At 41.6% G+C, this 16870-nt stretch overlaps 1 protein-coding gene across 1 annotated transcript in view; it reads right to left on the bottom strand.

Annotated features, from left to right (window-relative positions):
• Positions 1–16870, bottom strand: part of DCN (decorin) — a 59036-nt gene that overhangs the window by 26552 nt on the left and 15614 nt on the right. The window contains exons 3-5 of the mRNA XM_073620187.1: positions 11484–11596; positions 4687–4900; positions 2441–2554 (exon numbers count right to left, since the gene is read on the bottom strand). Coding sequence (XP_073476288.1) covers positions 2441–2554; positions 4687–4900; positions 11484–11596 — 441 coding nt within the window. The remainder of the gene's footprint in view (positions 1–2440; positions 2555–4686; positions 4901–11483; positions 11597–16870) is intronic.

The raw sequence follows: 16870 nt of genomic DNA, 5'->3' as shown, positions 1-16870 counted from the left end.
TAATAAAAATGCCATAAAACTATCCCCTATTTAGTAAACGCTATAACGTTTGCGCAAACCAATTAATAAACGCTTATTGCGATTTTTTTTTACCAAAAATATGTAGAAGAATACGATCGGCCTAAACTGAGGAAAATTTTTTTTTTTTAGATATTTTTGGGGGGTATTTATTATAGCAAAATGTAAAAAATAATGCGTTTTTTTCAAAATTGTCTCTCTTATTTTGTTTATAGCACAAAAAATAAAAATCGCAGAGGCGATCAAATACCACCAAAAGAAAGCTCTATTTGTGGGAAAAAAAGGACGTCAATTTTGTGTGGGAGCCACGTCGCACGACCGCGCAATTGTCAGTTAAAGCGACGCAGTGCCGAATCGCAAAAAACGCTCTGGTCAGGAAGGGGGTAAAATCTTCCGGGGCTGAAGCGGTTAATACAGGAGGTGTTACCAGCCAGATCACAAGATGAAAACAGAGGGGAAAGAAGCCAAAGAAAAGAAAACGGATGCAGCCACCACATCTAATGATTGGTAAGTTGCCATATATTACATTTATTGTTTTGGGATTAATACCACTTTAATGTAGTAAGTTTATATGCTATACTTATGACTAGTCCTTTGCCCTCTGCTTGCATTTTTGGGCATTTCCAGTGTACGGGTCTTCTTTAACCGCTTGCCACCCGCCCGCATCGATTGCAGTTGGCAGAATGGCACTCCTGCGCGAATCGCCGTAGCTGTATGGCAGGTGCTTTAAGGAGGATAGGGCAAACGTCTGCAGCGTGACGTAGGAGCCCGTGCGTGTGGCTGGTAAACAGACAGATCTCCGTTCTGTCAGGGGTGAGGAGAGCGATCTTTTGTTCCTACTGCTTAGGAACAACAATCGGTCTCCTCCCCCAGGCAGTCCCATCCCCACACAGTTAGAATCACTCCCTAAGACACACATTTAACCCCTTGATCGCCCCCTAGTGTTAACCCCTTCCCTGCCAGTGACATTTATACAGTAATCAATGGCTATTTTATGGCTCTGATCGCTGTATAAATGTCACTGGTCCCAAAATAGTGTGAAAAGTGTCTGATCTGTCCGCCGCAAGGTTGCAGTCCCAATAAAAATCACCACCATTACTAATAGAAAAAAAAAAATAATAAAAATGCCATAAATCTATCCCCTATTTTGTAGACGTTATAACTTTTGCGCAAACCAATCAATATACGCTTATTGCGATTTTTTTACCAAAAATATGTAGAAGAATACATATTGGCCTAAACTGATGAAGAAATTAGTTTTTTATATATTTGTTGGGGAGATTTATTATAGAAAAAAGTAAAAAGTATTGCTTTTTTTTCAAAATAGTCTGTCATTTTTTGTTTATAGCACAAAAAATAAAAACTGCAGTGGTGATCAAATACCACCAAAAGAAAGCTCTATTTGTGGGAAAAAAAGGACGTCAATTTTGTTTGGGCACAGCGTCGCGCGATCGCGCAATTGTCAGTTAAAGCGACGCAGGGCCGTATCGCAAAAAATGGCCCGGTCAGGAAGGGGGTAAATTCTTTTGGGGCTGAAGTGGTTAAGAAGGTCCTGACAAATTCCTTTAATTGGGTTGTCCATGTTATTCTATAATGTCAGCCATATTTTCTATAATGTCAGCCATATTTTCTATAATGTCAGCCGATATTGTAGTGCTTGCAACAAAGCAGAATGGTCAAATGTTGGCTCTTAAAGCTTAATTTGGTTCAGTAAAAAAAATATATATATGGTGCTCCTCTCCATGTACATGTACATATTCAAGAACTACTGCTTGTTTAGTCTAGTAAGGGCACAATGCAGATAATTAGTTATCTTTTTTCTTGTTCCTGCAGGCTTCTTCCCCACCAGGATGGGTGACCAGTCCCATGAAGTGACTCCTGTTCTCTTGGTCGTGCTCACACCCCCATCACCATCATCACTTACAGTACAGGACCAGTGGCCACAGCTGGTCCTGCATTGTACGTGATGATGTTACACCCACATTACAGGACGGGCCCAAGGAAGACTGGCGGCTGCCACAAGATCAAGGAAAAATATAAGTAATTCCCTGCATTCAACATTACAATAATATCAGACAGGGGTTCAGTTTTAAGTTTGTTTAATTTCAGTAAATAACTGACAGACAATGTATAAAGGATAACTGTGCAGGCTGCACAATAAAGATCTTGGAGTGAGGACAGGTATAAGACTTGGGGGCTGTTGAGATAGGAGAGAGATAATATAAAATATAGCCATACTAAATGTACAGTTAATCTTTAACTAAAACTTCCTGATTGAAGACAGCAAGAAGATGCATTGTCAGCTGTAGACAGATGGATCTGGTTTATTGTCAAGGTTTATATACACTTTAAGATGTTGTTTGCGTTGCCAGCAACATAATACTGTACATACAAACCAAATGTAATATTTTGTTTTTCTTACCTTTAGGAACGCTGGTTATATTAGTGTCTGCAATTCGGAGGTAGGATAGTTTCTTCATGCCTTGAAAAGCTCCTTTTTCAATCCCAGAACTCTCTATTGGATTTGTGCCTAGTTCTGGAAAAAAAATAATGCAGCTTACTTTAATTTATCTCAGTAGCTGTAGGAATTTGCAAACACATACATTCTATCTTCAATGTACCTTAAAAACATAACACAAAATGCCCAATTTATCTTCGTGTTATTATTCTTCCCACAATCCTGAAACTGAATATGTTTTTAGGAGTGTAGACATTTTATAGTGTTCTCTTTAGAATGAGTAGAAGATAAGATTTTTTTTTTTTAACTGTAAAAATAGAACAATACCCAATGAACAGCAATGCAAAAAGTTCATGTTAACAGTCAACTGCATTACAGAATGATTAACCACTTAAGGACCGAGCCTCTTTCTGAGATTTGTTGTTTACAAGTTAAAAACATTTTTTTTTTCTAGAAAATTACTTAGAACCCCCAAACATTATACATTTTTTTTTCTAACACCCTACAGAATAAAATGGCGGTCGTTGCAATACTTTCTGTCACACCGTATTTTGCGCAGCAGTCTTACAAGTGCACTCTTTTGGGAAAAAATGTTTGTTTTTGAAAAACAACAATAAAGTTAGCCCAATTTTTTTATATTGTGAAAGATAATTTTACGCCTAGTAAATTGATACCCAACATGTCACGCTTCAAAATTGCGCCCGCTCGTGGAATGGCGACAAACTTTTACCCTTAAAAATCTCCATAGGCAACATTTAAAAAATTCTACAGGTTGCATGTTTTGAGTTACAGAGGAGGTTTAGGGCTAGAATTATTGCTCTCATTCTACCGATCGTGGCGATACCTCACATGTGTGGTTTTGAACACCGTTTTCATATGCGGGCGCTACTCACGTATGCGTTCGCAGCTGCATGCAAGCTCATCGGGACGGGAAGCATTTAAAAAAATTTTATTTTTTTTTCTTATTTATTTTACCTTTTATTTTTTATTTTTCCACAGTTTAAAAAAAAAAATGTCACTTTTATTCCTATTACATGGAATGTAAAAATCCCTTGTAATAGAAAAAAAGTATGACAGGACTTCTTAAATACGAGATTTGGGGTCAAAAAGACCTCAGATCTCATATTTACACTAAAATTGCAATAATAAAAAAAAATACATAAAAAATTGTCATTTAAAAAAAAAATGGACCTTTAAGAGCTATGGGTGGAAGTGACGTTTTGACGTCGCTTCCGCCCTGCATTGTTATGGAGATGGGTGGGAGCCATCTTCCCCTCACTCGTCTCCATGCCCAGCATATCTGATCGCCTCAGCCGATGCCGACGGATCCGGTAAGCGGCGGAGGGCACCGGAACGTGGTGGGGGGCCCACTCCCGCTGCCGATAAAAGTGATCTCATGGCGAATCCACTGCAGAGACCACTTTTATCCTAAACCAGACCGCTCACCTAAGAAGAGGATACTGGGGTTATGGCAGCTAGCTGCTGCCATAACAACGATACTTCTCTTCAAAGTACCGACGTATAACGACGGTGGGCAGTCCAGAAGTGGTCAAATAATATACAGCATATCTGCTACTAGGGACAAAATATTAGATTTATAAAAGAACGCTCTATGGAACCATTGGAGGAACCACTCTACAGAGATACATTTAATTCATGAATCATGACTGTATGAATTCCCTAAAGGTATGATTCTTTGCAGATCAGATACTGTGCAGAACTGGCTGTACAGTTCAGGCCACCATGCACAGCCTTGTTCTTTTGCAAGCTGAACAAGAAATCAGTCTATTCCCCAATTCACACTAACAGAGTGGACAGTGGAATCTCCACTGCAGGCTATTGCATTCAGGAAGCTACAGCTGCCTTAATACCTGAATAGTAACTGTGTCTGATAAGCAGCCACTGTTAGGCCTGCTATACACGGAGCAAATTTCTTTCCTGCATCCACGGGTTGCAGGAAAGAAATTTGCTTGTTTCCCCCATCAACAGACAGTGTTGATGCGGGAATCCTTCCTGCCGGGCCATTGCCTTCTTCTGGCGGAGAAGACAGTAATTATTGCTAGCAGCTACAGCAGCCGCTAGTGATAATCACAGGTAAAACCCGGTATGCTGGTTGTACCCAAGTTGATCGATTGATACCTTTCTGTTAAAATAGTTCATTCAATTCAGAGGCTTTTTGGCACACTGGCACACATTTAATAATGACTTACCAATGACAATCATGTTATTTAACCCATCAAACACGGACTTCTTTACTTTTGTTAACAAGTTCTCATGCACACGTAATTCTTGAAGTGACTTTGGCATATTGGTTGGAAGCTCTTTTAGGCTATTTTTTGATAAGTACAGCCGTTCCAGTTTTGTCAGAGGAGCAAAAGCACCAGGACTGATTGACTTGATTTTATTGTTAACAATGATTAATGCCTGAAAAAAAGATACAAAACACTTTTAGAGCATTGCTGAAGAATATGTCGTTGATAGTAATTTTATCATTGTTCACACTTTTTTCATTCCATTTCTGTGTGTTCAAACTGTTATTTTTGCTGCTGGGAAATCTACAATGTAGCAAATACATTTGCAGAGAAGGGGAAGATTGCAGATTATGGAAATGAGCCAAATGACAGTGGTAATTTACTCTAGGTCATATCTAAGGCCCGGTTCACACTGGTCCGACATGTACTCCAGAGCACAAGTTGCATGATATGTCAAAATCAAAATTAATCAAAATCACACAATGTCTAAAGGGGCAGAGTCTCATGGTGACGTGACCGGATGGCCACGCCCCATGGCTATATGAGAACTGGCAGACATCGCATATGACACAACGGTGGGGGCCAGCATTGGGGGAGGACCGAGTCGGCGGCAAAGAAGACAGTAACGGAGGGAGAAGATACATCACCGGAGGGAGAAGAAGAAGCCCGGAGGAAGAACACATCACCAGAAGGAGAAGGAGAAGACCGGAGGAAGAACACAACACCGGAGGGAGAAGGAGAAAAACAGATGAAGAACACATCATCGAAAGGAGAAGACAGCAGTGGAGGGAGAAGACTGGAGAAAGAAGACACGTTGGAGCTACGACAGGGGACATTCTTCACTTTTAATAAAGGACTTCTCAAAAACCGTCTCTTGTTTTTATTTACACTACACTGCTTTTTTTAGGGGTGAATGAGTAGGGGTACTGTCAGAAACAATGAATCAGACCGAGACAGAAGTGCAGTAAAAATCACACTAGTTAAATAATAATAGTAAAAGGTAAACAGAACAAACATAGTCAAACATAGCCAGAGTTTGGTAACCAGAACGGATAGTCAGACAAGCCAGGATGTCAGGGAGCCAGGGATCAGCATACTTCAGAACAAGCCAGGAAATCAGGAAACTGGAGAATCAGCATAGTGGAACAGCAAGCAGGATCAGGAACCAGAAGGGACATCAGCCAAGCAAGACTTTCACAGGTACACAAAAGAGAGTCTCTGATATGTTGACCAGGGGAAGGCTGAGAGGATCTGGACTGAGCAGCTTAAGTAGCCAGCAGGACTGACAAGCAGGATATCATCACCAGGTGAGTCACTTTGGAAAGATTAGAGGTGGCAATTAACCGAGAGCTGAGCAGCCTGCTCTGAGAAGGAAGGGCTGAGCCCAGCCCTGACAGTACCACCTCCTCAATGACCCCTCCCGCTTGGAGGACCACCAGGTTCGAGGGGAAATGTCTATGGAAAGCACAGAGGAGGTCAGGGGCATGTACGTCCGAGGGTGAGACCCAAGAGCGTTCCTCTGAACAGTACCCTTTCCAATGAACTATGTACTGTATGCCCCCACTAAGCCTACGGGAGTCAACAATGGACTGTACTTCATACTCCTCATGGTTCTCAACCTGCACTGGATGAAGACTGCACTGGATGATGACAGCCAGACCCTGTTCCCAACCTGGTAGGAAGGCGCATGCAGGTGTCTGCAGTCAGCATGGAGTCTTTACCTATCATTGGCATGTTGCAAGGACTCCTCGACTTGTACCCAAGTGGAACGAAGACCACAGAGATGCTCCGCAGGAATGCTCTGAGGAGCAAATGAGTCAGGCAGCATGGATGGTTGGAAACCATAGTTCGCCATAAATGGGGACAATTGGGAAGCAGAATTCATGGCAGTATTGTGAGCAAACTCCGCCCAAGGAAAGAGGTCTGACCAGTTGTTATGATGGTCAGAAATATAGCAACTTAGAAACTGCTCCAAGAACTGGTTGGCTCGTTCTGCGGCCCCATTAGACTGCGGGTGATACGCAGAGGAGAAAGCAAGCTGAATTCCCAACTGTGCACAAAAGGCTCACCAGAAAAGGGACACAAACTGACTACCCCTGTCCGAAATGATCACCTTGGGTAGCCCATGTAAGCGAAAGATCTCCCAAGTAAAAATGGAAGCCAGTTCCTTAGATGCAACTTCTTAAGTGGAATGCAATGAGACATTTTCGAGAACCGATCAACTGCCATAAGGATAACTGTGTTGCCCTGAGAGTTGGATAACTCCACAATTAAATCTATATACAGGTGGATCATAGGCCTCTCTCCATTGGGTATAGGTTGTAGGAGGCCCACTGGAGGATGTTGTGGTGTCTTACTCTGAGCACACACGAAACAAGCAACTACGAAGGTGGCTACATCAGCACATAGACTGGGCCACCAAAATTGTTGGGACATGGTACAATAGAGTTGATTCTTCCCTGGGTGACCAGCAGCCTTGGGGGAATGGTAAGTCTGGAGCACGGCAGTACGGAGAATCTCGGGGACAAAGCAGCGGTCACAAGGTTTCTCAGGAATAGCATGGACCTGAGCGGCAAGAATCATGTCACCCAAAGGAGAAGTGAGACTGGTGCGAACCGTAGCCAAAATACGATCAGGAGGAATCACTGGAAGAGAAACCGATTCCAACTTGGAAGTGGGGGAAAATCAGCCCCTACATTCTTAGTACCAGGTAAGAATGAAACTATGTAATTGAAGCTTGACAAGAGAAGAGCCCATCGCGCCCTACTGAGAGAGAGGCGTTTAGCCTCAGACAAGAATGTGAGATTCTTATAGTCAGTAAGAATGAGAAACGGCACAGTGGTACCTTCGAGGAGATGCCTCCATTCCTTAAGGGATGAAATGATTGCCAACAACTCTTTGTCCCCAATCTCATAATTGCATTCCGTGGGTAACAATTTCTTGGAAAAGTAGCCACACGGATGCATAGCGCTCTCAGAGGTAGGATGTTAAGACAGTAGGGTGCCAACTCCAGTCTCTGAAGCATCAGCCTCAAGGATAAAGGGTAATGTAGGATCAGGATGTGCCAATACAGGAGCAGAAACAAAGGCAGCCTTGAGGCTTTCAAAGGCCTTAATGGAGTCCGGAGACCAACTCTGTGGGTTACTGTCCTTTCTGATCATATCAGTCAGGGGTTTGACCAGGGACGAGAAGTTATGAATAAACTTCCGATAATAATTGGCAAAGCCAATAAAACGTTGCAGAGGACGTATACTCACAGGTTGGGCCACTGTAGGACTGCAGAAAGTTTCTCTGGGTCCATCGCAAAACCAGCAGTGGGTATGACCCAGGAATTTAACCTGTTCGCAATGGAACTCGCACTTCTCCAATTTACAATAGAAATTGTTTTCTCTCAGCTTCTGAAGCACACGACAGACCTTTGTGTGGTGGCTCACTTCCCAGATGAAGTCTGATTAGACGAAACGCGTCGAGAGACTCCACTGCCTGCCACAATTTTACTACAAGCGCTTTTTTATCTTGGAAAATGTAAGTGTTTTACCTTTTAATAAACTGGTTATACCAAACGTTATTATGCTATGTGGCCCTTTTCTTTCTTTATGGGCTATTTCACCGAGACCAAGTTACACGTTGGAGAGTCCCTTCTAAAGTCTTTGATGCAATCTGGACCATATCACTGTTTGGCTGAATGACTCTACTCTATTGCCTGTTGGTAATACAAGTCGTATTGACTCATTAAACATATGTTTGTATGAGTCCAACCTGTCTGGTAAGCCTGCACTGTTTCTACCTGGGGGATCCACCATATCTGTTCGTTGTCTTACCAGCTACTCACGTAGTGAACGGAATTATTGTATTCACAATTCTGGACTATATAATTTTTCTCTTTAAGAATTGTTCCATATTTAAACAGATATTTGCTAAGGTGTTCCACACTTGGTGTCATGCAAGGCTTGTGACATATACATTTATCTGTCTTCAATGTTTATGCTGTATGTAACATTGCAACTGTATACACTGTCGTTATAAGTAGCGCTACACTATATATACATCTGTCCTCTTTACAAATTTCCTCTTTTGTTGTGTGAGCTGCTATCCTAATTGAGTAAGCGCAGAGTTTTTGTTTTTATTTCACTTGGAAAATATGAGGATATCGTTGAGATAAACCACCACACATAGCTGCTACAAATCTCGGAGGACATCGGTGATAAATTCCTGGAAAACTGCCAGGGTGTTGCAAAGGCCAAATGGCATTATGAGGTACTTATAATGGCAAACTACAGGCTTGACCTTTGTCAAAGACATCGCTAAAATCGCGCTACTTCTCCAGCAGGGAGGAGAGTGAAGAGGTGCACAGGAATTTAGCCACCTTCTGAAAACATGTCTTGCTGCATTGTGGCGACCAGGAAAGAACCTCAGCATGAAGCCAATCAAAAGCGAGGTTGTACCTCTGTAACCAAGGATAACCAATAACCACCAGAAACTTAGGTAAGGAAATTACTTGGAATTTAATTATCTCATAGTAAAGAGCCCCTAAGGTAATGGACAATGGAACAGTCTCTTGAGTCACATGGGTAGGCTGTAGAGGTCTCCCGTCAATAGTCTCAATGGCAAGTGGAGTGGCATGAAGCTGCAGCGGAATCAAGTGCTTAGATACAAAGGCAGCATCAATGAACAGGGCTGCAGCCCCAGAGTCGATAAGAGCTTGTATCTCAATGGACGACTCAGACCAAGAAAGCATAGCTTGGACCAGGGGCTTATCCTTCTGGACAAATGAGGATGAAACAATGCCACCTAAGGTCTGGTCTACAGAACCTCAAGGTTTGGGCGTTCCCAGGATGGGTAGGACAAGACTCCAAAAAGTGACCAGCCTGACCATAATAAAGACACAATCTCTCCCTCCTCCTAAAGGTTCTCTCATCCGCAGAGAGACGTGTGAAGCCCAAGTGCATGGGTTCACAGTCAACAACCGACTCAGTACCAGGTGGAATGGGGGGGTGAGGGAGGCAAGGGTGGGACTGCAAGGCTCGGAGACAAATTTACAGGAGGCTTCCGCAAGCACTCCTTAAAAGAGAATTTTTCTCTGAGTCTGGAGTCTATGAGGATGGCAAACGTGATAATCTTCTCCACCTCAGTGGGTATATCATCTTTGATGGTATCCGAGAGACCATGAGAGAAAGCAGCCATGAGAGCCTCATTGTTCCAAGGAAACCTCTGCTGCCAGAGTACGAAATTCAGTGGCATAATCAGCAACAGTTGCTCTGTTTGATGGACATGAGGCACTCGGCAGCAGAAGCAGAGCGTGCAGGAACGTCAAATACCCTTTTAAAGGAAGCCACAAACTCTGGGTAACTCAGGACCACAGATTTTTGCATCTCCCATAGAGGGTTTGTGCAGGCCAAGGCTCTTTCAGAAAGCAAAGATATCACAAAACCTACTTTTCTTCTGTCTGTGAAAAACGCCTGGGGCAGCATCTCAAAGTATATCTCAACCTGGTTGAGAAACCCTCTGCATTGGACTGGATCATCCTCAAATCGCTGGGGAAGCGGAGCAGAATCAGACATACCTCTTATAGTGGTAATACTCGAGGCGGGTGCCTGCACAGAGACTGGAGCAGCAGCAGGGACGGCCTGCAACACAGGTTGTACCGGAGCAGCCACAGTGGGAAATTCCAGGTGAGCCGTGTGATTCAGGAGCATCTGTAACGCCATGGCAAACTGATCCATGCCATGATCCTGCTCATCCAATCTGGAAAAAATATTACCAACTAGTGGATTAACTGCAACTTCTGAATTTATGGCCTTCGCCTACTGTCAGAAACCATGAATCAGACCGAGACAGAAGTGCAGTAAAAACAGAGCAATGGTAGTCCAACAAAGCCAGAGTTCGGTAACCGGAAGGAATAGTCAAACAAGCCAGGACACCAGGGAGGCAGGGATCAGCGTACTTCAGGACAAGCCAGGAAATCTGGAAACTGGAGAATCAGCATAGTGGAACAGCAAGCAGGATCAGGAATCAGAAGTGATGTCATCCAAGAAAGTCTTTCACAGGTACACAGGAGTGAGTCTCTGATATGTTGACCAGGCGAAGGCAGAGAGGATCTGGACTGAATAGCTTAAGTAGCCAGCAGGACTGATGAGCAGGATATCATAACCAGGTGAGTCACTGTGGAAAGATTAGAGCTGGCAATTAACCGACAGCTGAGAAGTCTGCTCTGAGAAGGAAGGGCTGAGCCCAGCCCTGACAGGTACCCCCTACTCATTCACATGGGGGTTGGAAACTGGGGGTCCCCTTGTTAAAGGGGGCTTCCAGATTCTGATAAACCCCCTGCTCTCAGACCCCCCAATCACTGACCAGGGTTGTCGGGAAGAGGCCCTTGGGGACAAGGTGCTTTGGGGTGAGGGGCGTAGAGCCTGTTATAGTCCGGGGGTGGCTCGCTAACCCTCTACTTTTCTGACCTGCTGGGCTGCACGCTCGGATAAGGGTCTGTTATGGATTTTGCTATGGGGGGGACCCCGCGCCGTTTTACTTTTACATTTTGCTGTGGGGTTCTCCCTTCAAGATTTATATCAGTCTCAAAGGACCTGGCCTGGTTGGATCAAAGTCGGATCCCGTTCATACGACTTTCGTGTCGGATCAGTGTGAACATAGCCTATATCATATTACATGCAGACTGTTCATTCTAAGCGTATCTCCTATTCAGAGCATTAACTGCTTTATCTTTTAGGCTTTAATAAATAATAATAAAATAATCTCACATGAAGCTGTTTGAGGTTTTTAAAATCATCATCTTTAATTTCTGTGATTTTGTTGTTCTGCAAATCAAGTAGAGTTGTATCAGGAGGAATGTTTTTCGGCACTTGATCCAGTCCTGAAAGAAAATGAAATGTTTAATAATTATTGTGCTTGTCATAGTATGTTTCCTGGTTCTACAGTTTTTCAAGCTATTGTTTTTTTTGTTATTTTTGTGTAATTGGGTCAACATGAAATGCTACATATTAATATTTTTATATTCAACCAAAAGGCGCAGCTCTTGATACAAATTTACAAGAATTCCCAGGTCTTCGTATCCACTTTGTTGAGAAAAAAAAAGATGTTGTTTACAGAGTTCAACAGCTTGATTGGGTTTTCTGAGCTACAAGACGGCCAGTCTGGCCTAAAGGTCATGTCTTGACCGAACAATCAGATGTTGCGATCTGCAATCTGATTCTATAGCAGCAGAGGAGTGTCGGGAGAGTGGAACCGAGCAAGCAAGGGGCTCGTTACACCCTATGTTTACATTAGAGAGATATCTCATATCTATTTGTCTTTCAGTGACCATTCTAACTGGAACATGAAGTGCGGAGAAATATTCCACAGTAGGGTTTCAGAGCGCAATTAAAACCTGACAGAAGTTCTAAACAATTTAGCAACAAAAAAAAGTTGTGCTGCAGTTAATATTTACATTCTTAAAAAAAAAACAGTAGTTACTAATGATGCCTGCTAATTATCCCTGTTGGACCTGATTCACGTGGAATCGAACTCTATAAAAAAAAAATCACTGACAGATAGCGTTTTATTGACAGAATAGATCCTAAAGGTTTTAGAGTAAATTTAAGGCAACCACTGTGTGCTGCGATGAAGTGACTCCCATGCACATGTGTGGGAGTGATGTCATTGTGGTCCAGCTATTCAAGAGGTTAAACAGCATGAATCCAGGAGGAAGACCGGGAAAAGATGGAAGCGCTGGAGCGCTGATTATACAGCACTGGAGGGCTTTCCTTGACAGGTAGGTCTATCATAATGTGCTATAATTGTGGTGCATACTAGCACATCAAGATATTTTCCTCATGGTGGCACATTTAGGATTTTTTTTAGCTGAGTTTATTTCCATTTTAAGGCTGCTAACACCCCTCAGGCGTTGCGTTAACGAACAGTAAGGGGAATTTATTAAAACAGGAGCAGGAGAACCTGTAGCAGTTGTGTGTGGGAGCCAATCAGCTTACATTTTTCATTTTTAAAGCCTAGCTGAATAAGCTGAAGTTAGGGGCTATTGGTTGCGTGCACAGCTGCTTGAGATTCTGTCTGCTCCAGCGCTGATAAATTCCCCCCACTAGGCTAGCATTCATTTCATTAAGGCCATTTTCCAGCAAAGGTGAAAGTGAGTGAGTGGATTAACAACAGCTGCGTGAATCACTTCCACTAGAGAGACAACAGTTGGTTATAGAGCAGGAATATGCAATTATTCCTCCAGCTGTTACAAAACTACAAGTCCCATCATGCCTCTGCCTCTGGGTGTCATGCTTGTGGCTGTCGGAGTCTTGCTATGCCTCATGGGACTTGTAGTTCTGCAACAGCTGGAGGTCCGCTAATTGCATATCCCTGTTATAAAGTATAACTATATATATATATATATATATATCTGCTATAGCATCCAGGAGCCAATTTACAAATATGTGCTTCTACAGACATAATGCTTACATCAGTGGCGGCAAAAGGGTTAAATGTCTGTCATTATACTTGTGCTGTGATTAATAGAGATGATAATATAGCTTAATTCATTTTTTTATTGGTGTATTTCCACTTAGAGGGACAGCAACAATTATTTGAACTATTAATTATGAAGGGTTTATATCTACTTTTAAAAACAAATGTCTTTACCACAATGGAAGTACTCTTTTGTTTACAAGTATCAATGGTTGAAAAACTATTGGGTATACAAAGCTAACAGTTCGGTATAAAACATTATTTTTTTTTGTTATTGTCTGAAGTTAGGAGGCTTTCTTAAAATATACCTAGTATTCTCTATTTTAATTCTCCTTCTCGGAGTGCTTTTATAAACCAGAAAACGCAATTCTCTTTCTAAACTCTCTTTTCTTTCTCCTTCCCAGTAAATTGTTCACCTCAGCACATTGGACATGAAATGAATAGAGTGGGAGTTGACCGTTTTATGACTCTTATAGCAAAAGTGTTTCCAAATTAAGCTTAAAGATGGAATGTGAATCCAAGAGCTCTGGAGAACAGATTTCTCATTTTCACCCTAAATGCCAAAAGAACATCAGACAGTTTAAATTAAAAAGTCTCAGTGGGACAATTCTATGAAAAAACGATATGTAGCATAGATGAAGTCATGGAAATTGAAACATGTAACAACAAAAGTAAAGTGTCATAACCCATGAAATACTATTTTGATTCAAGTGTAAAATATTTTATTTCCATTTTTGTGTAATCTGATAAGGCATTTAAATGTAAGTTTAGACTTGTCACTAAAACTATGTGGAAATGTGCAATTGTCAGGTAAAGTGTTTAAAAAGGCATTCTAGCTAACTGGGTTTAGCATAGGCAGTCACTTACAGGTGAATATAAATTAGTTAAATGTTATAGCTATTTAAAACTTTACCATTACCATCACAATAGTTTATGGTCCTTTCTTTTTGATTTTGGTATTTGACGCTACTAAAATCCTGACAGCCTTGGATTGTGAACCAAATTAAAAAAAAGTTACAGGACTTGATGACATATGCAAAAGATAGTACCACATGACAACCCACTGCAGATACTCATACTACATATTTAAAAAAAGGAAAGTGGGCATGCACCTGGTTGCAGAACTGCTACCAAGAACAATTTGGTTACAATTACCAGAGGTGTCATGGAACAGTGTCATGAGACACTGTCCTATCAGGGTTTCTACATACAGTATTTCTACATTAGCTACTAGGGTGGCAAAGTTGGCAGAGGTGGCACATTTTCATGTAGAATTTCTTTCAACTTTCTACTCAACCCCCCGATAACAGCATACGGCTGGTGATGGTGCAGGGCATGAGTACTACCATTGCTAATCCCATATCCAAAGGAAATTACCAGTAGAATACTGCTGACCTTTCCACCAAGGCCATTCGGACAGGCTGTGTTTCTAATGCCGCGTACACACAACCGTTTTTTCCGTCGGAACGAACTATGACTTTTTTTTGACGGAGTTCCGCTGAAACGGATTTGCCTACACATGATCACACCGATCAATTAGAACAAGATGACGTACGACGGGACTAGAAAAAGGAAGTTCAATAGCCAGTAGTCAATAGCTACCCTTGCATCGTTTTTGGGCCGTCGGAATAGCATACAGACGAATGGTTTTCCCGATAGGAATTGATTCCGTCAGAAAGATTTAAAACATGTTCTATTTCTAGGTCCGTCAGAATTTTCGAAAAAAAAAAAAGTCCGATGAAGCCCACACACGATCGGAATGTCCGATGGAATGATTCCGTCTCACCTTTTCTGCCGGAAAGTCCGGTCGTGTGTATGCGGCATAACCCTACCCTAATCTTTCTAAAACAAAAAAGTTTTAGCTATACATACACTTTAACTATTTATATGTTACATAGAAGCTGCCATGTTGCAGGAGGCTGTCGATTGTTTTTATATGCCAATAGAGACTTCTGAGACTGGCATACATTGCAAATTACTGATGTGAATGATTACAGCACACATAGAGAGAGCATAAATGTGCTATGTCAAATTGATTTACTAAGGCAAATACACTGTTCACTTTGCAAGTTAAGTTGTGCTGTGCAAGGGAATTCTGCAAGGGAATTTTCCCAGAGCTTATCGAATGTGACAAAGGTTCACTTTGCAAAGAATACCCAATCACGTGCAAAGAAAATTTAAAAAGATGCATTTTTGCTTGCACATGATCGGAAGATGAAAGAGCTTCACTACATTCATTAACCCCTTGGTGCCCGCCACACGCAAATATGCAGCCTCTTTAAACCTGGTGCTTGGCGCTGAGAGCCTCCATATTTGCATGAATTGCTGTCACTAGAGTTGTGCTAAGAGCACGCAAGCTGCATCATAGCTTCTTAAAGGGTCGGGAGGCGCCAGCGCGAAGAAGTTCAGCTCTGGGGACAGTGCACCTTTACTTGGAAAGTGAACATTCTATTGGCCTTTATTAAATCAACCCCAGGTGTTCCTATGCACCGCCTGCTCAATCAATTGACATGTAATGCCTAGACATGTGCGCTGTCAATAAATTTGTTTCGTTTCGTTCCGTTCCATTTCGTATTAGCCGTTAATTCGTATTTCGTAATTTGTGTCCGAAATTCAATTCGGATTCGTACGAAATACGAATTTTCGTTAGGTTTGTTAACTTTTCGTAACAATTATGAATGTTCGTTATGCTGAATTTATCATTATGAGGGGCTCCCACCATCCCTGTGCTGTGCTGACTTCCTAGTGTTTTAACTTTTAGGTTTGTTAACTTTTCGTAACAATTACGAATGTTCGTTATGATGAATTTATCATTATGAGGGGCTCCTACCATCCCTGTGCTGTGCTGACTTCCTGGGTTTTTAACTTTTAGGTTTGTTAACTTTTCGTAACAATTACGAATGTTTGTTATGATGAATTTATCATTATGAGGGGCTCCCACCATCCCTGTGCTGTGCTGACTTCCTGGGTTTTGTAACTTCATCATAACAAATCGTAATTAACAAACATTCTTATTTTGTCTGATTCTGAATCTCCCATCAACTACCAGTAAAAGTCTCCCACTCCCATATTAAAAAAGGTCATTTTCCCAACAAGTAGTACTGTTATACAAAGGTATAATGGTATTATAAAAAATATTATGAAGACAAATCTGAAGACAACCATCTCTAAGGATGAAAGAAGTCCATAATTTACACATTTCTGTTAAGATTAGAGTCCGACAGCCAAAAAATATTGTGGGCATTTATATTGGTCATGTAATTTACAAACCACACCTCTATCCCATCCATTGATCACCTTTAATGCTTATTTCATCTCATGGAATACCTGCGTTCAGTTACCCCAAAGGTACACATACTTTTTTCCATCATAGACATTGGCAGATTACACCATTTGTTCAAAAACGGAATGACAATGTGAAATGTTGTTTGAATTTGTTATACAGCACCATCTTATCTTTATTTATTACGACTTGTGTAAGAATCCGACTACATTTATTCAAAGCAAGAAACAAGATGGAACAGTTAACATTTGTATTGTATTTCATAGTTTTCATTTTCTGCTGGTTATTTTTCCAAAAATCTTTTTGACCAGAATATCGTTATGGAAAAATTGAACAATATTACCAAAATAAAACCTTCAAAAGCTCCAATTTCAACATCAGCTCATTTCCAAAGTA

The sequence above is a fragment of the Aquarana catesbeiana genome, linkage group LG03 (assembly GCF_042186555.1).
Source record: "Aquarana catesbeiana isolate 2022-GZ linkage group LG03, ASM4218655v1, whole genome shotgun sequence".
Lineage (NCBI taxonomy): Eukaryota > Metazoa > Chordata > Amphibia > Anura > Ranidae > Aquarana > Aquarana catesbeiana.
Note: the sequence above shows the minus strand (reverse complement) of the source record. Positions and strands in the feature narration are given on the sequence as shown.